Source organism: Physella acuta, unplaced genomic scaffold (genome assembly GCF_028476545.2).
Source record: "Physella acuta isolate Inbredline_101_S28 unplaced genomic scaffold, ASM2847654v3 ptg001582l, whole genome shotgun sequence".
NCBI lineage: Eukaryota > Metazoa > Mollusca > Gastropoda > Physidae > Physella > Physella acuta.
The window spans coordinates 164,137-191,652 of record NW_026733096.1 but is presented as its reverse complement, the minus strand read 5'-3'; the positions used below and the strand labels follow the sequence as shown (position 1 = coordinate 191,652).

At 34.1% G+C, this 27,516-nt stretch overlaps 1 protein-coding gene across 1 annotated transcript; it reads right to left on the bottom strand.

Moving 5' to 3' along the window:
• Nucleotides 1-1,122: 1,122 nt before the first annotated feature.
• Nucleotides 1,123-27,232, bottom strand: LOC131929000 (cholesterol transporter ABCA5). Its single transcript, XM_059285191.1, has 36 exons — nt 27,196-27,232; nt 25,541-25,630; nt 25,058-25,162; nt 24,234-24,404; nt 22,634-22,844; nt 22,374-22,489; nt 21,889-22,115; nt 21,266-21,611; nt 20,271-20,421; nt 19,310-19,478; nt 19,143-19,210; nt 18,915-19,047; nt 18,380-18,533; nt 18,067-18,186; nt 16,928-17,066; nt 16,635-16,725; nt 15,952-16,091; nt 14,106-14,198; nt 13,543-13,724; nt 12,852-13,101; nt 11,934-12,070; nt 11,003-11,269; nt 10,400-10,531; nt 9,773-9,925; nt 7,687-7,824; nt 7,444-7,533; nt 7,144-7,350; nt 6,395-6,616; nt 5,436-5,608; nt 4,743-4,818; nt 4,514-4,608; nt 4,175-4,294; nt 3,442-3,581; nt 2,837-2,935; nt 2,642-2,697; nt 1,123-2,282 (listed from the first exon to the last, which is right to left on the bottom strand). Exons 3-36 carry the CDS (start codon nt 25,142-25,144, stop codon nt 2,196-2,198), a joined length of 5,040 nt encoding a protein of 1,679 aa, XP_059141174.1. The 5' UTR covers nt 25,145-25,162; nt 25,541-25,630; nt 27,196-27,232; the 3' UTR covers nt 1,123-2,195.
• Between the last annotated feature and the right edge of the window lie 284 nt (nt 27,233-27,516).

Below are 27,516 nucleotides of genomic sequence, written 5' to 3'. Positions count from 1 at the left end.
CAAGGGATGACACAAGACATGACACCACAAGTGATGACACCACAAGTGATGACACCACAAGACAAGACATGACATGACACCACAAGGGATGACACAAGACATGACACCACAAGGGATGACTCTAAGGTGTACCATTCTCCCGCTTAGGTCAATTCAGTAGCACAAGTACTCTATTTAAACTAGCTGAAACGGTCGCGTGCAAAACGAGTTGCCAGCCATGTGCGCACTTATGGCCATTCGAATAAAGTTTACCTGTAATTTGGTCTAAATAAAGTTTACCTGGCCAAGTAGTTAATACAGTTTACCTGGTAAGTGGTCGAAAAAGTTTATCTGGCAAAAAATCAAAGAAACTCAACAGTTTCATCAATACAAACATTTTCTGCTAATGCGTTATGAAACACTATGTGGATACAGCTGTAAATGAATGTCGTATTTAATAGAATCCAAAACTATTTGTTGACCATTGTTTGTTTTACTACTTCACTGTTTGAAATTAGCAATGATTAGACCTATGATTTCAGTAGCCGAATAAACTAACCTTGTGATTGTGATAATAGGTTGGTTGAAAGGTCCATATATATTAAATATACATGGGATATATGTGTGTGTGTATATATATATATATATATATATATGTATATATATATATATATATATATGTATATATATATATGTATACATATATGCATATACATATATATATATGTGTCTTAAATGTATATAGGTCATATATATATAGGACGTTATATATATATATTATATATATAATATATATACATAGACCTATGAAGCCAGACCAAGCTTACTATACGAAGACGGCAGCCCGTCTGACGCGACTGAATACAGAGAGGATTATCTTGTGTCCAACCTAAGCTATCTAAAAGGTCAAAAACGTCATTTCTATCTTTAACTTTAGAAAAAAAATCAATTCTTGTCTTAAGGTGTTTATCGATGTTTCATGTTTTTTCTAACATGTATTTTAGTATCTATCCACAAGCTAGTGAATATTTTTTTTTCTTAACCTTTTACATAACAGTGGGGTTTTTTTTTTAGTACAAAATAAATTTTAAAAATGTATTTTATTGATAACTTTAGCCAAACCATTCCTTCTAATAAGCAGCTTTACTACTCATTCACGACATTTAAACAAATTAAAAATTAGGGGGAAACTTTTTTTTTAAACAATGAGATGAGTGTTAGAGATATATGAGTTAATGATTTATGTGGCAAAGGTCGCGTGCACAATAAGGTAGGTAGATCTTTTTTTTTTATTTCGAGGAATTACAAATGAAATGTATTCCAATTTTTATAAAATCTTAAAAATAATTGTTTTTAGTATTACACGTTGAGATACTTACCATGAGTGAACTCATATAAATAATTGAAATGTTTAATTCAGCGGCAATACATATTTATAAACTGAGGTGCTATATTTTTTTTTTCACTAAGGAATAAACAAGCAAAGGGAAATAACAGTGAAAATAAACTTTTCCATGACAATTTGTTGTTCAACTTCAAAACTAAAGATTGGCTTACTTTAAAAAAAAAACGTTTGCCTCTATACTAAACAGTGGGAAGAGATTCATGTATGGGGGAGTTTATTTAGTCAGTGTGATCTCATAAAAGGTACAAGAATATTCTTTTCAAAATGAAGCGAACAAAAAGTAAATATATGACCAGCTGAAAACAAATTTTAAGAAACTTCCAGTGTCATCTTGATTTGACGTAGTTATGTTAATCAGTAAATTATCGATGTTTAGTGCGTAATTTTCTATCATTTAATACATCAAGTCATCAACACTACTACTAGGATAATAGGGGACACAACTCAAGATTATATTGCAGATTAAAAAAAGCTTAAAGACAGAATTCATTTTAATACATGTCAAAAAATTAAAGCATCATGTCATTATTTGAGACAAGAGTATCCAACAAATAATATCCAACAAATAATAATGTTAAGTAAAGTACATAGCTATGGTCTAGTGTTGATACCATCCGGTGTTGATACAATCTGGTGTTGGTACAACACCATGGTCTAGTGTTGGTACAGTTTGGTGTTGAAACAAGACCATGGTCTGATGTTGATACAATCTGGTGTTGTAAAACACAATGAAGGTATGTTGATACCATCTGGTGTTGATAGAGCCACCAGGTGTTGACATATCACGACCAGTGGGACAAGACAAACCAGCTCACTTCTGTATAGACAAACGTTTGGGTCTATCACTAGCATACACATCATCTTCAACCGTCTGAAGTTTGGCAAAATGTAGAAAAACCTGGAACAACAACAAAAAAATTAAACATTTATTCTTAAACTAGAAGATTACATTTAAGTTATATTCAACGTACATTAAAAAAAATCTTTAACAAGAAAACATCGCATTTTTTAAAATGTTTAAAGATATATAAATACATAGTCATTCTATTATAAATAATATTTTATCACTGACGTCCTATGGACTAAAACAAAATAGCCTCAAGATTTATACCAGCTTGTGATCTAATGTATGTGGGGCTATCCCTAGATTTATACCAGCTGACATCAACACACAATTACATCATCATAAACAGAATATTTTTAAATAAATGTAATACAACAATGAAACAAAGAAAAGAAATAAAAACGTGTGTGTACCTGCTCTAGTGTACTCTGGCTAAAATTGTATTCTTCCAGCCCATGGGTAGATCTACCTGTAACACAATAATTGACTTATATTTTTACTGTTGAACATTTTCTATCATTAAATTAACTTAACATTAGGTTAGTTCTTACTCTCATTGAACTTCACATTTAACTGGACAAATAAAAAATATCAAACAGTTATCTTACAGCTTTCAAGATGACTAAATGTTACGCCTAAATTTTTCACATCATCTTTGGGTATAGAATACTGGGCTCTTTCTTGAAACCTTTCAACATTTTCTAGACCTGAAAAACCCAAGGTATAATTTTTTTCTAGTTTTCAAAAGGGCTGCTAAAGCATTAACGTCTATAAATTAGTGTAAGCTTATATACATCATACATTTATTAAATCAAGGGTAATTGAAAAAAACATAAATAAATTAAAACAGCACCAAAATAAAAATTAAATACATTTCTAAAACAAAATGGTGTAATAAAGTTATATAAATGCTAAGCAAAACAGTTAATGCTGTTTGAAAATTATTACCATAATTGTAGCTCTTGTTATGGTAGGGATATTGGGATAATGTGATAGATTTTTAAAAAAATTTATTTAAGATAAAAATTATTTTAAGTGTATCAAAAAATCTTTTTTTAAAAATATGCCAATAAATATGATAAACTACCTAACACTATAATACAGAATAAAGTTATACTAGTCTATAATAAAACAGGATAAAGTTGTACAAATCTACAACAAATATTTTTTGAAAAAAAAAGAGACACTTGTACCAGTCTACAGCATCGTTCACCTGGAAATAAAGTTTTCAAATGATTTTCAAGATCATCCATGCATACTTCCATCTCTGATGAAACATTTCCTGCAAGTTTAACATCAAGATAATATCCACTGCCATATTTGTTCTTCAGGTGTTGGGTTGAACCCAGGCATCTTTTAGACGGAGAAATGCAAAATTACATTTCACTAGATTACTTAAAGGGTATGCTATGGCTTTTATTTCATAATAAGAATACTTGATTGACATAGTGATGACATGATTAGTTCAATTCATTGTACATAATCAGAAGGACAGTGAAATAAATATGTTATCTCAGGAGATCAACAAAACAACAAACAAAACTAGTAGTACTGACCAGCTGTTTACCTATCCCCCACCCCAATTACACACCCCCACTTACATGTAGGTGACATCTACCTGATGACTGGTCCATTCTCTTATAAGCTGACCGACAGGTAAATATATTTCTCACACACAAGACACTAGCAGACCAAACAGGTAAATATATTTCTCACACACAAGACACTAGCAGACCAAACAGGTAAATATATTTCTCACATACATCAGACTTTGACCAAACAGGTAAATATATATCTCACATACATCAGACTGTCTGACCTAACAGGTAAATATATTTCTCACATACATCACTTTGTCTGACCAAACAGGTAAATATATTTCTCACATACATCAGACTTTGTCAGACCAAACAGGTAAATATATTTCTCACATACATCAGACTTACTCAAGCTGACCGTTGACCATGATGCCCACACGTCCACACAGGGCATCAGCCTCTTCCATGTAATGTGTTGTCAGTATAGCTCCCCTGTTTGTGTTTTTAAAGTCAGCACTGATTGTATTCCTGAAATAGATGATACAGTCAGGCCTCAAGTTTGTAAAAAAATGGATTTTAAATTTTTTTAATGATTTCTAAAATGAAGTCAGCTTTTGTTTGATATTGAATTTTTTTTTAAGTTAAATATAAACAATTCAAATTTTCAAAACTTTTACTACAAATCATATAAAAATAGTTTGAACAATTTCTTAAAAACCCTACAAAAGAAACATGTAAAACCTTTACCATAAAAACCGTTTAGATTGAGGGTCCATGCCAGTTGATGGTTCATCCAATAAAACTAACTGGGGTGATCCAAGTATGCTTAGAAGGTAGCTCAACTAGTATAAGAAAAAAATATTCTATTCAACATTTCATTAACATATTAGTGACCAATATATGTATTAAAAAAAAGGAAAACCTTATTGGTGTTTTGGTTTTAAATTATGTAACTCCTACAAAAACTAAATCTGACCTTTCTTTTGGTTCCTCCTGATAAGGTTAAAGCTTGTTTATTTCTATGTTGCCTTAAGTTCATATTTTCTAGATAACTGGTCAGCAATAAGGTTAAAAATAAAGGAGACAAATTATAAATTAGGATTTTAAAAAATAAACTAGTTAAAAATGGGAGTAAGATCAAGGATAAACATATGAAGTGAACAGAAAGACATTAGTTAATTTTAATCAAAGCACTAACTAGAGCTCAATTAAAAATATAAATAGTTACATCATTAAAAACACCAAAACACAACTAAGCTGTTACATACCTAAAATTTAACTAACTTGATCCCAAATAAAAACACAACAAACCTGTCCCCAAAAAGATATAGACCTACAACAAGAACCCAACTAAAACCCAAGCACATCTAACTAGCTATAAAACTAAAACACAACTAACTAGATTCCACCTAAAAGCACATCTAACTAGCTATAAAACTAAAACACAACTAACTAGATTCCACCTAAAAGCACATCTAACTAGCTATAAAACTAAAACACAACTAACTAGATCCCACCTAAAAGCACATCTAACTAGCTATAAAACTAAAATGCAACTAACTAGATCCCACCTAAAAGCACATCTAACTAGCTATAAAACTAAAACACAACTAACTAGATCCCACCTAAAAGCACATCTAACTAGCTATAAAACTAAAACACAACTTACTAGTTCACAACTTTTCCAATATGTTTGGAGGAAACCCCTTTGACAGCTGCATAAAACTCTAAGTGCTCCTTAAGTGTGATAGTTTCCCACAATGCATCATGTTGTGGACAGTAGCCTAGACAAGCCATCACTGACAGCATGTGGGATCTTATGTTGTGGCCATTTACAATTACCTAAAAATTATCAGATATGTTAGAAATTTTGTTGTGGCCATTTACAATTACGTAAAATTATCAGATATGTTAGAAATTTTGTTGTGGCCATTTACAATTACCTAAAAATTATCAGATATGCTAGAAATTTAGTTGTTGCCATTAAAAATTACCTAAAGTGCAGTGGAGTATTTCTGTTATTTGTTATTTTCTCCAATTCTTTCCAATAATATTCCTTTGTTTGCCTAATAATGCTTGTTGTTGTCTTTCTTAATGTATTACTGGGATTTGTCATGCCCTTTCTAAAACTGTTAGCTACTTTATCAAGCAATTTTATAGCTAATATTCCCTGTAGGCAGCTATTATAACAAATTATAGTTGGGTGCCTTCCCTTGTCAGTGATGACCAGCTTTCAGAGATTTTGGATTGGAGTTGAAAATTTGTAAAATATACACAGAGTAGAAAGTAAAAATAAGCATTTACCACACTCAAGTTTCCAGATCTTTATGAGCTATCCATTATCCAGCATAATATTTCTTTCTTATATGGCACAACCATGTTGGATATTGCAGGGTGTAGGTGGGTGCTAGATGCTAGGATTGGGGATGACCCAGGGACTCAGACTAGAGCATCAAACCCATGACTTTCACATTAGCCAGCATGTACTCTACAGTTAGACCACACCATCCCTGCTTGCTAAAACCTAAAACTCATTCTTAAACCCATGACTTTCACATTAGCCAGCATGTACTCTACAATCAGACCACACCATCGCTGCTTGTTAAAAACATGTCCTTATCTTCTCACCTGGCCACAAGTTGGCTTTGTCTCTGCTATGATCATACTGAGAGCTGTTGTTTTCCCAGCTCCATTGGGTCCCAACAGACCCAGGACCTCACCTTCATCCACACCAATGCTCAAGTTACGCACTGCTGTTTTTGTTTTCATGGAGGTTGTGTTGCATAGGCTTGTTTTGTTTGTTCTCTTGACATAATCTTTTCTAAGCTCATAGGTGTAGGCCACTGGTTGCTATGGTAACAGAATATATATAAACAAAGTGTCTAATAAAAAAAAACCAATGTGTCTTAAATAATTTGTTAGAGTTGATTTGAGACAAATGTATCTATCTATACAAAACAAATAATTCATTTACCACATAGGCTAATGTGATAAACAACAGGTTAGGTGTTAACGGGATGGGCGATTATAGTTTTTTATAAAAAAGGGGTCAAAACATCAATATTTTGTTTTTACTTGATCTATACAAGATAACCATCAATAAAGTCTTAAAATTACAATTATATGTTCATAAAAGGTTTATGTCTAGCAAAGTTTGTTTCGTATCAATGGAAAGGACAGGGGGATAAGTGATAGACAGGGGGGGGGAGGGTTTTCACTTGGGGGTAAGGTTGAGGAAGAGTGGGGTAAAGACAATGGAGTAGTTCCCCTGGAGTAATGTTATGGGACTGGGGTATGAGGGTAATGTCCAGCTGCCATTCAAAACATTGTGACCAATAGACGAGACAGGTTGAATATATAATGTGATATCAACATACCTTAGCTCCACTAGTGTTTAGGTTTTCAATTCTCATCCTCTCTGCTCTCACATCTTCATCCTGGTCTTGGTAGCTGTCTGTGTTCCTGACAGGAGCTTCACTAACTGAACTAGGATGGCAGGGGAAAGCATCCTTGATATCTCCTCCATTCTTTTTTATATCCAATACACAAAGCAGGATGTACATCCAAAAATAATTGACAAAAGGCTGAAAGTTTACAGAAATGATAAAATAAGGATATATATCTCAAATGTTAATAATTTAAAATAATGAAAAAAGTTTCCTTTTTATCATACTCACAATAACAATAGCAAAGAGAACATGGTTTTCAAACTTAAAGTAATCACTCGTGGAGACCTCTTCTTTATTTTGTTCAGCAATTCTATATATCTGAATCAACAAGTAATAGATCAGTTAAAGAGACGCCAAACAAATAATTATTTAAACAAATGTTTGTAAATTAGTTATTTTGTTTTGTTCCCATTAAAAAGTTTTAATTGTACTTTTTTATTCTAAGATAGAGGTGGTGAATTAAAAGCTTACCCGAACTATATAGTGAAATCCTCCAAAGACAATATATGGAGGATCAAAAACACAGCAAATGTAGTGAATAGCGGTTGCCCAGTGGCTGAGTTGTGGTGTATCAGTCAGTGACACAACAGTGTAAGGTAGCATTGATATCTACAGCAATAAATGTGATGGTGTATCAGTCAGTGAGTGACACAACAGTGTAAGGTAGCATTGATATCTACAGCAATAAATGTGATGGTGTATCAGTCAGTGAGTGACACAACAGTGTAAGGTAGCATTGATATCTACAGCAATAAATGTGATGGTGTATCAGTCAGTGAGTGACACAACAGTGTAAGGTAGCATTGATATCTACAGCAATAAATGTGATGGTGTATCATAGAGTGGGTGACACAACAGTGTAAGGTAGCATTGATATCTACAGCAATAAATGTGATGGTGTATCATGGAGTGGGTGACACAACAGTGTAAGGTAGCATTGATATCTACAGCAATAAATGTGATGGTGTATCATGGAGTGGGTGACACAACAGTGTAAGGTAGCATTGATATCTACAGCAATAAATGTGATGGTGTATCATAGAGTGGGTGACACAACAGTGTAAGGTAGCATTGATATCTACAGCAATAAATGTGATGGTGTATCATAGAGTGGGTGACACAACAGTGTAAGGTAGCATTGATATCTACAGCAATAAATGTGATGGTGTATCATGGAGTGGGTGACACAACAGTGTAAGGTAGCATTGATATCTACAGCAATAAATGTGATGGTGTATCAGTCAGTGACACAACAGTGTAAGGTAGCATTGATATCTACAGCAATAAATGTGATGGTGTATCATGGAGTGGGTGACACAACAGTGTAAGGTAGCATTGATATCTACAGCAATAAATGTGATGGTGTATCATGGAGTGGGTGACACAACAGTGTAAGGTAGCATTGATATCTACAGCAATAAATGTGATGGTGTATCATGGAGTGGGTGACACAACAGTGTAAGGTAGCATTGATATCTACAGCAATAACTGTGATGGTGTATCATGGAGTGGGTGACACAACAGTGTAAGGTAGCATTGATATCTACAGCAATAACTGTGATGGTGTATCAGTCAGTGACACAACAGTGTAAGGTAGCATTGATATCTACAGCAATAAATGTGATGGTGTATCATGGAGTGGGTGACACAACAGTGTAAGGTAGCATTGATATCTACAGCAATAAATGTGATGGTGTATCAGTCAGTGACACAACAGTGTAAGGTAGCATTGATATCTACAGCAATAAATGTGATGGTGTATCAGTCAGTGACACAACAGTGTAAGGTAGCATTGATATCTACAGCAATAAATGTGATGGTGTATCATAGAGTGGGTGACACAACAGTGTTAGGTAGCATTGATACATGCATCCCCCTCATGACTTGTAAGAGTTTGCCAGAGAGGGACAAAATATAGTGCAACTGCTGGTTACAAATTTAAAACCCATACATTTTTGATAACCCAAAGCTTCATATGCTGAACTATGCTCAAAGAGAACTAATATAAAGTTTCTTATGTTTTCTTGAAGAAAAAAAAAACCACAACCAATTTCAATTTCACATAACACAATAATTTTAAAAAATTAGGATTGTAAGACTTTTAAGGAAAAAACAGGCAAAATGGCACTACCTTATGGTCCATGAGGCAGGTGAAGTAGAGTTCACATGTGTTAGTTACCTCAGCACATGAAGAGATAGTGTGGTCAGTACTATGCCCAAAAGCCTGTACTTTTAAGGAAAAAACAGGCAAAATGGCACTACCTTATGGTCCATGAGGCAGGTGAAGTAGAGTTCATATGTGTTAGTTACCTCAGCACATGAAGAGATAGTGTGGTCAGTACTATGCCCAAAAGCCTGTACTTTCCCTAACGTGAGTCATGTACCCATCAAATCTGGACTCAGGGACATTGTACAGACTCAAGCCTGGGATTCAAACTTGAGACTCTCCGGTTAGCAGTCAAACGCTCTACCACTCAACCACACCATCCTATCTAACACAATATGTGTATTCATCTAAATACATATATGTATAGCTTACACGTGACATTAGACGTACCAAGATCAAAATCTCAGGCAGGTAAGAGTAGCACTGCTCAGCTTTATTGAACAGGAAGGAGATGAGAAGCACCATCACTATGTTGAGTGGTATGTAGGTAGTTAGCAACAGGATCGTAGCTATTACTGCGCCCTGTGAGTTAAACCCAGGTACCTGTCAAAATACACATGCAGTAATGTATTGTTACTGCTTACTTAACCCAGGTACCTGTCAAAATACACAGGCAAGAATGTATTGCTACTGCTAACTTAACCAATGTATCTGTCAAAATACACAGGCAAGAATGTATTGCTACTGCTAACTTAACCAATGTATCTGTCAAAATACACAGGCAGGAATGTATTGCTACTGCTAACTTAACCCTGGTACCTGTCAAAATACACATGCAGTAATGTATTGTTACTGCTAACTTAACCAATGTATCTGTCAAAATACACAGGCAGGAATGTATTGCTACTGCTAGCTCAACCCTGTTATAATTTATCAAACTTACACAGGAATTTACTGTTAAGGTAAACAAAACAAAATTTGATAACATCAACATTTAATATTTCGGCATCACTTTAGTAGATTTTTTATTGCTATCTCTCTACTGTCAAAACATAATCACAACAATAAAAAACGTACTTGCATAGCCAACACAATGATGAGTACACTAACTGAAGGTATGAGGTAAATTAAAATGTCCACCAGGTAAATGGTCCCCCAGTATTGGTTAAATGTTACCCCAGCTATGCGCAGCTGTCCTCTTAGCTTCAACTACAATAATTTGAAAAAGAAAACATTATTTGTAAATTGAGCAAATAAAACTTTTTACAACATTTTTTTTTCAATCACAGTCTGTTTAATGTATTTAATGCTGATTTCATGTTTAATGCATATTTCATCTTCAATATTTGTTTGAAGCTTGTAATATTATGTTTGTTCAATGTTTATAATTTTAAAGCTTCATAAATAGTTACTATTTTCGTAAATACATTTTAAAACTGGAACTAGATCTTTATCTACATACTACCACAATTATTTTGTAAATAATACAGATGTTAAGATTTGTATTCAATACATAAAAAAGATAATTTATGTTATAGCTAGTTTGAATTTCTGTCAATGCAAACAGTTCTGCCAAATAGATCAACATTTTTTAATGCAATATAATTTGTATCCTTGAAAAAATCTATTTCCTTCAAATATACTTGATAAAACAAGCTCATGTAATTAACTGTGAACTACCTCTCTGTCCTTTATAATATCCCCAGCAAACCCTGGAAGCACTAATACAAAAGCCAGGCCAACAAACATAATAGAAATCATGGTGTCTTTATTCCAGTCTACGGCCAATGATTTGTTTGGAATCTTAGGCCAAAGCAGAACATACACTTGGATATGTGTGTGGATATCACCATTCATTCTCAGGGTGATGTCTGTGGCTAAACTAATTCCAGCAGGGATGGCATGTATTGCTGAGTCATTGTAGATTATCACAAAGTCAGTCAGAGACTGTAAGAATGAAAAAATATGTGATCCCATTAATTTATCATTTAAAATATGAATTGTGAATCAGAAGCGACAGAATAAAATAACAAAAATGTAATTTAGCAATTCTAGTCCCAATGCTAATTATTATTTGTAAGTGCAACTGACGTATCTGTGGGATGGTGTGGCCAAAAGGCAGACCATTGCTTACTAACCCAAAAGTCTTAAGTTTGGATCATGGGATCAAGCCGCAGAACATTCCTGAGTCTACCCAGCTCTGGTAGGTAAAGCAGGTTATAATACAAGCTTGATTAAAATAGAAATCTAGCCTTAAACACAAACTATTGTTTTCAAGTTCAACTTTTACACCATTGATGCTTGAAATATTTAATTAATATTTAATAGTACCTTATGTGTGAGGGAGGTGATAGAGTCCAAAGTACCTTTTGTGTGAGGGAGGTGATAAAGTCCAAAGTACCTTTTGTGTGAGGGAGGTGATAAAGTCCAAAGTACCTTTTGTGTGAGGGAGGTGATAAAGTCCAAAGTACCTTTTGTGTGAGGGAGGTGATAAAGTCCAAAGTACCTTTTGTGTGAGGGAGGTGATAAAGTCCAAAGTACCTTTTGTGTGAGGGAGGTGATAAAGTCCAAAGTACCTTTTGTGTGAGGGAGGTGATAAAGTCCAAAGTACCTTTGGTGTGAGTGAGGTGATTTGAATCCCAAGAAGATGTGGAGCTACTGCAGCTAAATCTTTTGAGCTAGCTGGATAACTTTCCACTACAAATCGTCTTTTCAAATCTGTGATTACAGATTTTGAAACAGCGTTATCTGAAAACAATGAAAAGACAGTGGAAAAAGAAAACATTTGCAATGTTGTGTTAAATGGCAATGTAAATCCGAGCTTATGGGAAGATAAATAATGCTGCAGCTAGACATACATGTGTGTTCTATTGGCTATACTTTAAGCAACAGTAGTCCTACTCAAGCCATTTAAGCTTAACACATCAAATCATAGCACCCAAAATATGATTCAAACATTGTTTGTGTAGTCAGAAAAATGTCATCAATCTGCTTGAATATATACATTTTTCCCTTTGATAAAATAACAAAATCTCCTTTTGATTGAAACTGTTTGTAACAAACGTTTGTACAATTATTTTTTATAACAACTAATTCTTTTGAAAAACTACAACAAAAATATGTGAATTCATAAATTTCTTCAATGTGGTATGTTTTTAAACCTTTGTTTCTCAGGCAAATTATCCTTGGTTAAATGAACCAAGTAATGTCCCCAACATCTATTTCGCATTCAATAAACAATGCTATTTTTCCTCCACTATTATGATACCTACTTGTTAAATAACAAAGCAATCATGTAAGTCATTAACGAGTGATAGAATTTGTGGGATTCAAATGGATATAATTACTGTGATGAATAAATTTAAGATATGCAAGATTATCTTTTGCATAACCTACTTTGATATAAATATAGTACATTTCTTCCAATGTGCACATCAATGTACTACACAGCTGTAGTTTTGAGAGGATACTGTATTAGATTTGTAATCAAAATGAAGGAGTTAAAAGCTTAAACTAAATGTATACTTACCAACAGCATCATAGACCAGTAGTGCTGGTATTTGTAATTGTATATATATCACAGGTGCTTGAAGTGCCAGGAAACTAGGTCTTGGTGCAATATAGATATAATGAGTAAGGTCCATACTTCCAGGATTATCCAGTGGTGGTAACTGGTGTGATTCTTTTGCAATTAACAGACCAAAAGCCACAAAGCCGAGAGGAGCACCAATTTGGTTATTGAGTGCAGTGAAGCTGCGCATCACCATAAGGAAACGAATCTGTAATTTAACAACTTTGGTGTCACAAATTTTAACATTTAATGGCGGGGGGGGGGGGGGGGGGGAACACAGCACTGTCAGGCAGGAGAGCACATGATTTCAAACCCTTTTGTACCAAGTTTGGATTCAGGCAGATGAGGCTCGTTTGCTGTTGACAGCAAACTATCTGAGAGAGAAGAAAACTGAAACATCAAACTACTGCTGTAAGCAAGTCCATAAAGAAAATCCGCTCCAACAACAAAATTAAGAATGAAATCACAAGAAGAACAAGTTAATTTTCCATAAATCAGTGCCATGGTTATATAACATATAGTCTTATACAAAGAGAATAATTTTCAAGTATTCATTTCTTACTTTAGTAACGTTTTTCTCTTCAATAAGGAATTTCTTTGATTAGCTTTCCTTTGACAGTGCCACAAATCTTTGCAAAAAAATCCTTACCTTCATCAATGCTTTAAATCTTTGTAAAGATAAACTAGCGCCCTTTACAGTTGGTTTAAAAATTTGTAAGTCAACATCGTCTGGGCTCTGTATGTCAACTTCTGTGGCATCATTAGCCAGGCTGTGGCTGAGATTTGTATGGGTCATCTCTCCTTTATCACCTTCAACCAGCTCAGCTCCTTCTGTTGCATGTAATTAAATACTAATTACCATTCATGGATTGGTTGCTTTCTTAGTATAAGGTATAATTATATTACAACACATTACTCTTTTTTTTTTAAATTTTAACCAAGCAAAGTTAGCACTTTAAAATGACTGGATTATTTAAACAAAGGCTTTCTTTTGATAACCTTATCCAGTCAACAGAAAAAATATGACTTTTTTTTTTTATTTAGGTTTAATTATTTGTAATGAAAATTTTAACATTGATATTCAAGTGGTCTGAATCCCTCACAGTGTGCTGGCATTAATTTGGCTGATTTACTGTGGATAAAGTTACACTGTGCAAAGGTGCTTTAAAAAAATTAACCAAAAATTTAAAATCAAAGAAAATGTAAGCTGACCTAGATTTAAGAAAACTTCCTCCAGGCTTGGCATAGATACTCCATAGCCTTCAATTCCCAGTTTCATATTCCTATCAATGGTTTTAAACAATTCTGCAAAAAAAAAAAAAAATAATTTTCAAACTATTTAAAAAAACAAAATGTAACTAAAGTATCTAGAGGGGGGGGGGGGGGGGGGGGCGGGGAATGTGTGGTCAGATGGTACAAAATACAACTGCTAATCCAGTATCTGGTTTGTTAGGGAAAGTAAAGGTGGCTGGAAATAGTACTGACTACACTATCCGTTCATATGTCGAGGCCAGAGAAACAGGTGAACTCTACCTGCCCCAGGCACCATCAGCTTTGAAAGGGTACTTTACTTTCAATGAAGTATTTACAAATATTACTAAACATAGATGGTAAACAGCTGTAGTGTAATGTAGTGTGTTTGGTTTTGGTATTTTTTGTGTGTTGCAGAGTGTTTATAGTTAATACACAGAAATAGATCTAATTCCTTCCTGGTAACTAGTTTGTAAGCAGCTTTATAGAAAAACATTAAGTTATGGAACAGAATTGTTACAATCTGGTTGTTCCTGTAAACCATTATGGAATCCTCTAAAACACAACAATGTGGACATGCTTAAGCCCCTAGCCTGGCTCTATACTACAAGACTGCATTAAGCCCCTAGCCTGGCTCTATACTACTTCAAGACTGCATTAAGCCTCTAGCCTGGCTTTATACTACTGCAAGACTGCATTAAGCCCCTAGCCTGGCTCTATACTACTTCAAGACTGCATTAAGCCTCTAGCCTGGCTCTATACTACAAGACTGCATTAAGCCCCTAGCCTGGCTCTATACTACTGCAAGACTGCATTAAGCCCCTAGCCTGGCTCTATACTACTGCAAGACTGCATTAAGCCTCTAGCCTGGCTCTATACAACAAGACTGCATTAAGCCTCTAGCCTGGCTCTATACTACTACAAGACTGCATTAAGCCTCTAGCCTGGCTCTATACTACTGCAAGACTGCATTAAGCCCCTAGCCTGGCTCTATACTACTGCAAGACTGCATTAAGCCCCTAGCCTGGCTCTATACTACTGCAAGACTGCATTAAGCCCCTAGCCTGGCTCTATACTACTGCAAGACTGCATTAAGCCCCTAGCCTGGCTCTATACTACTGCAAGACTACATTAAGCCCCTAGCCCGGCTCTATACTACTGCAAGACTACATCAAGCCCCTAGCCTGGCTCTATACTACTGCAAGTCTGCATTAAGCCCCTAGCCTGGCTCTATACTACTACAAGACTACATTAAGCCCCTAGCCTGGCTCTATACTACTGCAAGACTACATCAAGCCCCTAGCCTGGCTCTATACTACTGCAAGACTGCATTAAGCCCATAGCCTGGCTCTATACTACTGCAAGACTGCATTAAGCCCCTAGCCTGGCTCTATACTACTGCAAGACTGCATTAAGCCCCTAGCCTGGCTGTATACTACTGCAAGACTACATCAAGCCCCTAGCCTGGCTCTATACTACTGCAAGACTGCATTAAGCCTCTAGCCTGGCTCTATACTACAAGACTGCATTAAGCCCCTAGCCTGGCTCTATACTACAAGACTGCATTAAGCCCCTAGCCTGGCTCTATACTACAAGACTGCATTAAGCCCCTAGCAAGACTGCATTAAGCCCCTAGCCTGGCCCTACTGCAAAAGTATTAAGAAGGTCTGACTTGGGGGTCATGCTTTAAGCAGTTAATTATAACACAAATAAAAATTTCTGTGAAGAATGTAGACTAAAAGGTAACAAATAGCAAAAAAAAATTGTTAAAAACCAGACCAACCTATCAAGATTTTTCAAATCTTACTTGAAAATTTAGGCACATCGTTAAGTGACATAGTGTAAGCAACTTCTTTCCCATGAGTTCTTTGGTGTTTAGTGCTGGGTATCACAGAAGTCAGCATTGATGTCACTTTATCAACTTGACATTCAGGGGCTATAACCATCCTAAAAAAAAAAACAACAGGATCTCTTCACTAGAGCTCTGTTTTTAGTTTAATAGATTATCACTTCTTTAACTAGAAAATTGGAACCCATAACAATCCTGAATACAAATCACAGGTTTTAATTTTAATCTGCATTTAATGTTTAACTAAAATGAGGTCAGCATGGTTGGGTGGGTTAAGCTCATGGTTCGAAGGCCCATGTAGATGAAGTTCGATAGTTAAGGACAGCAACTCATCAAGGAGAGACAACTCCAAAATTAAACAACTGTTGTCTTGTAGTTTCTTCTTGGTTGGACAAGGTCTATGGAAGCAAATCCAAAAAGAAAAGCAGGCTGAAATCAGGCTGAAATTCTATATGGCACATAACAAGTTGAGATGTACTACTTAATAGTGTTGAGTGAATCCGTTCCAACTGTATAATTAAGAACCAAGAAGTTTTAATATAAAATATTTACAAAAAATATTTTTACAAGAATGTTTAACTAAATAAGGTAGATAAAATACAAACAATAAAGAAACTTGGTAGAATATGCGAGATACATACGTCAAATGGTAGCCTATACCAAATTTGTTCTTTAAAAACATAGAAGATCCACAGCAGCGTAGCTTACCATTCTGTATGAAAGCTTTTCTGTCTGTAAAGTTAAATGTTTACTAATTTTTTCACTATACCCTCTATGATTTAACAAACAGAAACAAGCCTTGCATGAGTAAATATGATAAATGTACCCATACACATCAAAGCATGGATTTTATATTTAAAGCAACTAGCACAAGAAAAATTAGCTTGGTATAAGCCATACAAATTACAAAATTTCTAGCTACAGGGTTATTTACCTGATAAGATGTCTGCCTCATCCATAAAGTGGGTGGTCAGAAGAATAACTCTGCCTTCTTTTTTCTTTTTTAAAAGAGACCAAAGGTGTCTACGAGAGAAGGGATCCATGCCTGCTGTTGGCTCATCCAGAAATACCAACTGAAATGATTTTGTATAATTTAGAAGCAAACAATGGACCATGGGGTAAGTCTTCTACTCTTTATCTTCAAATTTTTACATTTTGTGTTTTTTTAGACATATAACTTCTTTTTGGCTGCACTTATTGTTATGATGTATCTATATTTATTGACCCATGTATAACCTAAAATATGACCAGACCAATAGTAGACTAGACAGATTATGACAGAAAGCTGACCTTAGTATGTGATCGAGTTAAATAGCATTTGCAAAGGATAGCAAGTGTTGGAGAGTATGAAATATTTGAGGTTGGTTGTTGTGGTGGATTATGTAGACTGCAGGAATGATGTGGTTAAAAGCAGTGATGTAAAAAAAAAAAACAAGCTGATCAAGTAGCTGTTGGTAGGAATGAGAACAGTGTTGTTGTGGGAAGAGGTACATGTGCTTTTCTATGTGAAACATAAAATATATTAGTGAAATACTTTAAGCTTTTCTACACATAGAAATAATATAGGATAACCTGTTCTCAAGCAAAACATTTCTGACATGTAGATGAAACCCCACATCACACTATGGATTTTGCCTTTACATACAGTTAAGTACATGACTTATTGTTTTTGGTATGTGCATGCCTAAACAACATTACTGGCTAAGAGTACAATACTAAAGTGTCCAGTTCAAACTAAACAAACAAAAGCATTTCTGACTCATTTTTCAGTCACTTTATTCAGTGTTTGTTAAATTTCCAGTTTGGGTGAGTTGTTGTTAACATTAGTAGGGGAAATTTAGATTTCACGACAGGAAGGATAATAATATATTTATTTAAACATATAACCTCACTGATTAATATAATATTGCTAAGGTGGAATAACTGGCAAAAGCTGTATAAAGATTTTTTAAATAAAAATATAGGCCTATTCACAACTGTTATTTTTTTTAACTTTCATTTTATTTAGCTCATAACTTTTAAATCAAGCAATAATTTATCTTATTTTGTATAACATAAACACAACCATCTTACTTTTGGGTCACCGATAAATGCAATAGCAACTGAGAGTTTCCTCTTTTGGCCTCCACTGAGATTTTTAGCAAATGTGTGAGTCTGGTCAGACAAATCTACATCCTTCAAAGCTGACTCAATCTACAAAAGAAATATTTATGGTTAAATTAAAATGATGATCGGCGAAAGATGACAGCGGAAATATTTCAAAAAGTAATATAAAGAAATACAAAATTGAAATATTGCACTATATTTTTTTAATGATAATATATTCTATAAAGTTGATTGCCATGGTTATAAAAAAAAATGCTTTGAAAGAAGTAGACATTCTTACACGTTCATTGATAAGATGATCAGGAACTCCTTTAATGTTGGCAAACATCTTTAAATGTTCAGCACAGGACAGTTCATCATAAAGGATATTGGTCTGTGGGCATATGCCACAAAGATTTCTAATATACTCCAACTCTTTTGGTTTTGTGATTTCCTGCAGAAATAAACAATTGATTTTAATCTTTAAAAACATTAAAATAAAGAAAAACTACATCTAGCTAGCCATTAATCAATATTAAATAAAAAATTGTAATGATTTATTCAAATTTTTTTTTTAATTCTTATAGCAGCCATCTAAATTGTTATGACAGGAAAAAAGTTGTCATTAGTATTGTGTTTAACACCATAGCAATACATATATATCTTCAATAGATCAATATCTCTATAATGAATTAACGTCATTGTCTTATGGATTAATTTCATAAAATATTGATACCATTGTCTCTGTAATGCAAAAAATGTGATGTTTCTATACTATAGTAATATAATACAAATTTAAAAAGCTGTTCATAAATTAATAAAAGTAACTTTTTATCAAACCCATTACAGTTGCAGTTCCTGAACTAGGGGACACTACTCCAGTTAACACATTTAAAAGGGTAGTTTTTCCTGCTCCATTGTGACCCAGTAAGCATGTAATTTGACTTTCATATACATCTAAACTAAAATCTGAAGAACGATAAGTGGTTCATTAAAAAAAATGTAAAATAAATTTAGGCAAAAAAAATTTTTGCTTTTATAAGTCTATGAAAATTTTGACTTACCATCTACTGCAGTCACGCGCTTTAGCTCAGGAAAATATTTGACATATGACTTTGTCAAGGATGATATCCTGGTAAGGAAAAATAGACAAAACATGACTAACTATTCTCTGTTCAAGTGCTTGACAGAATTAAAACTACATACATAAAATAAAAATTTAATCTATCACCTTAACCCAACTTTCTCTTCCATATCTTTAGCAATAGGCTCTACATCATGCGCCAGCAATTTGTGCTCTGAGGTGCTCATAAGTCTGAGTGACTCTTCTTTAACTGTAGATGAGCACCAGTAGGATGCCTTGAGGAAGTAAACTGGAGAGTATCTGACTCCATATTCACCTGTTATAATAGAGTCATGTCATGTTCCTGACACATTTCCAATACTTAAAATCTTACAGGGATCCAAATGATAAGTCAGTAACACTCTCATGAAGGTCAACCTTTAGTGATCTCATGTCTGATTGTTACCAGATTCACGTTAACAAATAAAATGCTGTAAGGCATTGTACAGACCACAGGTTCCCAACATGCAGAGGCGTAGCGACCCAGCGCCCGGGGACAAACTTTTCGATTTGCACCCCCCCCCTCAAGATTTCGATTTGCACTCCCCCCCTCTCAAACTTTCGATTTGCACCCCCCTCAACCTTTCAATTTATTTTTCCAACCCATTTTGGCGCCCCCTATGGTCGGCGCCCCCCCCCCCCCCCTCGCTACGCTACTGCCAACATGGGTCACAGCAGTAACGAAGGGTTTTCTGTGGGGTTGCCAACTTATACAGTAAACTAAAAATAATATTCACAATTTTAATAGTGTCTTGAAGTTTGAATGATTTCGTATACATTATAAAATTAAAATAAATGTGATCTAGGTAGCCTATTCTGTCAAAAATTGAGTTTATAATTACCTTATTAAAAAGGCCATTCTCTATGGTATTGGGGTTGCTAGGGACTTGATTTTTTAAAAAGGGGTCGACGCACAAAAAAAAGCATGGGAACCTTGTCTATAGACTCTAAATACATTAAACACAAAGCTAACTGTTTATCATGCTAGAAAGAATACTTTGCCTACATGATTTACAAAAGAAAGTTATTTTTAATTTCAACAAACAGAGAAGCGAAATAATTAACTTACCAGGAATAACATTATCAAAATAAATTGTTAATATTAAATAAAGTATGGTGTCCACAACGAGCATCAAGATTGGGGCATAGAGAGGAAATTTTCCAAAAGTTAAAGAGTCATCGAAACCAAATCCATTCTTGAAAATGTCTAGGTAAGCTCCCTAAAGCGAGATTTTTATAAATGAATCCACACATACATACGTGTATATATATATATACGAGCCGACCCGCGGCGTATCATACGCTGCTATTTACTTGTTTTATTTTAAACTTTTCAGTAATTCATAATTTGTGAATTCGACAGTACCAATGCTTCCACTGAAAATATTTGCTTTAAAACACTAACCCCCCCCCCCCTTTCCCCCAACCCCTACCCTACACACCCCCCCCCCCCGTGAAAGCAGCCTCCTCTGAGTTACCTCCGGTAAGTTTAAAATCATTTCAAACTAAATTTTCTGCCCCTAACAACCGTCACTAAACCCGGCTCTATGATATTGTAAACATTTAGAGTGAACTACAGCTCACCAGATCATGTGGGGGTGGGGTGGGGGTGGTAGTGATATATATATATATATATATATATATATATATATATATATATATATATATATATATATATATATATATATATATATATATATATAGGTACTTGAGTCTGAGATCTGAAATCCCTACTTGTGAATTAGCAATTGTGTGCTCTACTGTCTTACCACTATCACATAATGCAAAAAAAAAGTGCTCACATTGAGTAAATTATGAAAATAATTCTACCCACATGAAATTAATGTTAAATGGGGATGATTATTTGCTGGAATCAAAAACTATTCCTGAAGATTGTATAACCTATTTTCAATGGTATTATTGACTGTCACGTACTTATTGTAGTATAAATAGATGGGGCTGAATTATGAAATTCTGTGCTGGAATTTACTTACCTGATCAATTCTAAAGACAAAAGGAACCTTTATTTTACCCAGATTTATAACAGAGCTGGAGTTCACTTACCTGATCAATTACAAAGGCAAAAGCAACAGGAGACAGCAAGCTCATCAGCCACTGGACATACGTTGGTTGGCTAGAGTCATAGTTGCCAGGCTCTTTTTTGATAAGCAGGTGTAGAAAGCTAAGGGCGACTGTCAAGAAGCAGGTAAAAAGCCCTGCCACTTTTGATTTCTTAAAGAATGGAGTCAGCATGAAGCCAAATGTGATGATTGAAGATCCATAAAGCAAAAAGCAGATGTACAACATGAAAATGTTGCTCTCTGTAAAAAAGCCACTCACAACTATCAAAGCAATAATCATTGCAGAAGACAGGATGACCAGCATTAGATATATAAGGCCCCAGGCTAACCTAAAGAAAAAAAAAGTATTTCAAAGATACATTTTCTGACAAGTTATTACATTCAATTCAAAAAATTAAAGATTAACTTTAAAAAGTATAATATTCTATCAAACATGAATGTGTAAAGTTTGAGTGAATTTAAGTTGTTCTGCATTGTTAGATTTAGCAGCTAGCTTAGTTTTCAATTGCTGTAGCCATCAGGGACTTCCCACACTGATGAGTCTGATGTAAAACTTTAAAATCATGTGTTCTAACACACTATTTCATTCAAGCAACAATCACTCACCAAAAAACTGAGGTTCTTAAGCCCATCATTAACATTCCTTCTTTGATTTTCTTTTCCTTCTCTGCCACAATATTGACAACAAGAAAGTTGGCCAATGCACTAAATGAAGAAGCAAACTGGATGGAAGCAAAGGCATGAAAATGTTTTGTGTCTGGTATAAATTTCGGCTTTGGCATCAGTTGAAGTTGAATTACCCTTGATTTAAGATTAACCGTAATGCCTGCATTCTGGGAAAAGAAATTTTGTTACATTTTTTTTTAAATTGTGATTCCCCCACTCTTGCGTTACTCAACTAGAACTTATTAGAAAATGTCACACTCCACCAGGCGTCTTAAAAAATTGTCACTTTTGCAGGTGTCATAATAAAATGTCACACTGCATGTGTCTTAATAAAGTGTCACTATGTATCAGTCATAGTCAAGGCAAATTATTTTAAGATTGTCCAATGAGTCAACAAAGTTAACAACTAATTGTAGGCTACTAACTTTCAGCAAAACATTTTCTATGGCAACTTGCAAAGCAGCAAACCCATTGGTCAAATAACTGTGAACATAGCATGTAGAGCTTGTATCAACACCATCTTTTAGATTGCGACAAAAATCTGGATAAAAATAGTCAAAAACACTACTTTTATCATGAAACAAAAATATGGAAACAAATCAATGCAAAGATACATCCAATAGTCAAAAGTAAATCAGAAAAGGAGATACATTTTTGAAGGAATTTGCTTGCTGCCGTGCTTTACCTGCAGTAGTAAAAGCATGACCAGGAAAGTCACTGTAGCCAATTCTTATAGCATAAGAGTAAGTGTTTGAAGTAAAATGGAAAACAACTCCAGCCAAGACATTAGAGCTGGCTTCCAGATAAGCAGCTTCAGCCTCCTCTACAGTTGCAAACAGTTGGTACCTCAAACTTCCAGGCAGCTGACTAAATATGTCATCCATCCAGTTTTTTACCTGTAAAACGGATCACAAATTTTGATCAACCAGGCAAAAAGGTTACTCATTCACACAATGTGTAAAAAGTTAAAGATAATACACAAGAATGATAATTAAAAAATCTTTTTTTTTTATTACTTTCTTTATGTACTTTTAAGAAAGACATGTTCTTGCAAAAAGCAAAATTTCAGGATTCTATAGAACTGAAATTAGTGGCATAGTGTAAAATAACTTTTTTTTTTCCTTCCAGAAATTTGTGCATTATGCTAGCAAAACAAGAAATACAGGAAACAACAAGTGACGCATAACTCTTTGTTAGCATACATCAAAAAGAACAATCTATATATATAATTTTCTTCTGGGAGACGCTAGAAAACAAGCTGTAAACGCGCTCCCAACCATCCCCACCCCTGCATGGTCTTAGTGAGCTGTGGTTCACGCTATGTTTACCTTCGTGGAGTCGGGTTTGGTGACGGCTATTAGGGGCAGATAATTTAGTTTGAAACGATTTTAAACGTGGGGGGGGGGGGAGGGAGGAAGGGGGGGGGGGGTTATGGTCCTTAACGAGCTACTTATAGTGTTTTAAAGAAATATTTTCAGTGTCAGCGTTGGTACTGTCGAATTCACAAATTATGAATTACTGAAAAGTAGAAAAAACAACAACTAAATAGCGGCGTATGATATGCCGCGGGTCGGCTCGTTTATATTTATAATTTATAACACACTCTATACATGATTTGAAATTTTAGAACTCTTTATATTTTAAATGTTACAAAACAATATATGCGAATAGCAATTTTTGAAAACTATATATATATATATATATATATATATATATATATATATATATATATATATATATATATATATATATATATATATATATATATATATATATATATATATATATATATGTTATGCCACGGGCTGGCTCGTTAACAATAAAATAGGAAAACCAAGGTAGCTAACAATTTCTGTCAAACCCTAACTTTAACCCTCTTATTACCATAACTTTACATTATGGTTTCTTTTTAGGTATTATGTGATATAAATATCTCTCCATTTTCAAAATTTTAATTGACTCTTAGACTACTGTTTAGGTCATTCTATAGAATGATTGGGCAATAATCTCTGAGATATTTAGTACTTTGTAGGCAACATTTATATTGTTGCTACACATTTTTGGACTATATTCTGGGTTTGTACACCTATTTTAAATAAACTAAACCTAATATAAAAGGAGAATTGAACTACTTAAAAATAAATTAACTCAATTTAATAAAGGCTGTTATAACTATTAGTTAATATTTAAAACTTCTATTGAATCAATTATTGATTAAAGACAAACTAAACTATTTTAACACTTAAAACCTAAAGTCTATTTGCTACTAAAGTAAACCTAAATACCTTTTCTGTATTTGGTACAACATAGATCTCAGTTTTTGAATAAAATACTTTATTTAACTGTGGATCTTTAAGATTGACGACAGGAAATCTTATAGCTGGTCTGATGTCCTGCTGCGTTAAAATTTTCAGCACGGAAAAGAGGCCAACACAGTAAACGGGGAAGAGTAATTCCTGAAAAACAGCAATAAAAAAAGTAAAGAAAATGATTCTGAAATAATCTGAAAAAGATTACAGGTATTGGCTGAAATCAAGTTCACTTAAAACATTTGTTAGGCTGTGAAAGATGAGGCTAAAAGTCACAATTTTGTCTTTTAGTTACAGTTGTGTGCTTTACAGTAAAGTGCAACACATACATTCATACCACAAATAAGTTACTAAATTGAACTTAATTTTGTTTTTGTATATTTATCTAAGAATAAATTAAAAGAGTAACGGGCCAAGATTGTCTCTTGCTCTAAAGCAGGGGTCTCCAAACTACGGCCCGCGGGCAGGATGCGGCCCTCGAAGCCCTCTCATCCGGCCCGCGGAGATCTTTTTGTCCAAGGAAAAATCGTTTGTTGGTGATGGCTGAGGAACTTTGCCCAGAAAAATCAAAGACATGCCTGGAAGAAACTGGCCCCCGAACTGAAATTTGATAGTTGATGCGGCCGTCGGACTGAAAAGTTTGGAGACCCCTGATCTAAAGGTTAGAGCTAGCTCAATAAATCACTAACATTATCAATGATACACTTGGGGTAATCATTTGTGAAACAGGCTGATTTAGTTGGTCATGTAGGTATTCATGAGCTAAGGGATAAGAACAGTTTTAAATTTTTAAATATTACCTGAAGCAGCATGATGGGATTTCTCTTTTTAAGTAAAATATTCCTCCATAGCAAGGCTTTCAGCTGTTTACAAAAACTGGCCATCATTAACACAGTATGCCTACTCTAAAATAGAACAGAATATTAATATTTATAACTATAAGTATTGTAATTGATACCCATATCCACATGACTTATTATATATATATATATATATATATATATATATATATATATATATATATATATATATATATATATATATATATATATATATATATATATATATATATATATATATATATATATTTATATATTAATATTTATAACTATAAGTATTGTAATTGATACCCATATCCACATATATATATAAATATATATATATATATATATATATATATATATATATATATATATATATATATATATAAAATCTTTATATGATAGAGATAAAATCCCAAACATAATCCATATCCTGAACAATAAGGGTGAAATGATATTTACCAGATTACAAATATGTGGGTTTGGCTGGTTTTTGAGAGGGTGAAAACAAGCTTGTAAAAGAGGTGGGTGCTTTGTTCTTGCAAGAATAAGCTGAAAGGAGTTTTTAAAGCAGATGTTCATAAAATTGTATTGGCTTAGGCTTAATAAAAATACTGGTATTCTTCTTCTTCTTCGTTCTTAATTTTAGTGTTGGAAGAGATCCCCTCCAACACAATTAAGTATACGTCAATTGGTTACGCGCCATTGAGGCAATTTACTTCGATTTCAGCCTGCTTTTCTTTTTGGATTTGCTTCCATAGTCTTTGTCCAACCAAGAACGAACTACAAGGTAGCAGTTGTTAGATTTATGTGTTTGTCTCTCCTAGAAAAGTGGCTAACGAGCCTCATCAACTCGAGACTTTTTGGTTCAGCAACTATGAGCTTTACCAACTTTGCTGACCCGATGGTATTGATTATGCTGATAATTGGCCATGTAAATGTTACACAACATAAGGGAGCATGGTGGTTACATTTTTTATTTAATCTTATTATTACATTGTCTGAATGGGTGGAGAGAACTACAAGGCAGACAACAAAGTTATTGTTAGGTTATTATATAGGCCTAAATCATCATTATCTTTTCCTTTTTGTACCCAAGACACATGGGGCCGCCACAGAAAGCTCCCTCCACTTTTGTCGGTCACCTGCAATTTTCTTTGCAGTCCCCCATGACAGTCCTAAATACTGGCAGGAAAATAGTGTGTGATGATTAATGGTAATGCTGCACTAATCAAGGCCTATGTGTAATTTTTGTTTACCTCTAACCTAAAATACAGTGAGGCTGATATTTGACCCCCTTTTTTAAATTGTACATAAAGGTGTCATATAGATTTGCAATGGCACTTTAAAAAACTATTTTTATCCCACCCCCCCCCCCTCCCCCCCTCATTGTTACACATCAGTGATTTAAAATATTTATTGAGCTCATTCAAAGTTGAGTATACTGATAAATTTTTATTAGATTCTACAATTTTAAAAAGTCTTTTAAAAACACAAAAACGGCTAACATTTGGTTTGTAACATTATTTATTGAACCCGCCTTTGTCACTAAACATCAAAATTCAATATGCCTAGAGACTAGAAAATCCTGGATTCTACCCTTTATTTTGATTTGTTTGGAGTGTCAGGCATCATTAAAAATCACCCTTTCAAAACCATTCATTTCTGTTTTCATTTTCTTATTTTTTTATTTATCTTTTTAATCAAATGAATTGTGTCATAGCTGCTGCTATGTGAGTAGTGAGGTAACTAATTCATTTACTATAAATAATACAGCATAGTCTGTAAATACTCAGTAGTATAGAGTACTAACTATAGATCTAGAACTAGATAGATTCTAGATAGACGACTACACTATCATCTAAGTCACTATTATATACTAGAAAAATCTAGATCTATATTATATATATATAATAAATATATATATATATATAATATTATATATTATATAATATTATATATAATTATTTAATTATCAAGACTGGATCTAAGTGGAATATAGACTCTAGATCCTGATCTACATCTCTAGACTCTAGAAGATAGATACTAGAAATCTAGATTTCTAGATCTATTACTAGGCTATACTATAGATCTAGATCTAGATTCTAGGTCTTAACCTGGGTTCAATCAAGTTTGGTGAGTCAGTCTACTCTACTACTCTTTCGTGGGGTTCGTAGGTGTCAAGACACATCTGGCTCTTGACATGATTCACGATCTGATTTAGTATCTAGATCTAGTTAGTGCTGATGATTAAGATTTAATAGAACTATTATTTGGATGCGCATGTGTAGTGATAACGTGATATGAAACTAGTGGCGGGGTTCGATACTTCCAAACAGTAGATCTACAAATCTAGATTTCTAGATCTAGATTATCAATCTTAATCAAACAGGAAGTCATTTTGTACTTATTTAATACAATTTTTGAACTGACTTTTC

Bases quoted from the DNA above. Each gene is read 5' to 3' on its own strand.
- LOC131929000 (XM_059285191.1), bottom strand. From the start codon at position 25,144: ATGATGGCCAGTTTTTGTAAACAGCTGAAAGCCTTGCTATGGAGGAAT. The intron at 6,617-7,143 runs GTATGTTGATAT...CTGTTACCATAG, and splicing joins TAAACACTAGTGGAGCTAAG to CAACCAGTGGCCTACACCTA. The intron at 2,283-2,641 runs GTACACACACGT...TTGTTGTTCCAG, and splicing joins GCCAGAGTACACTAGAGCAG to GTTTTTCTACATTTTGCCAA.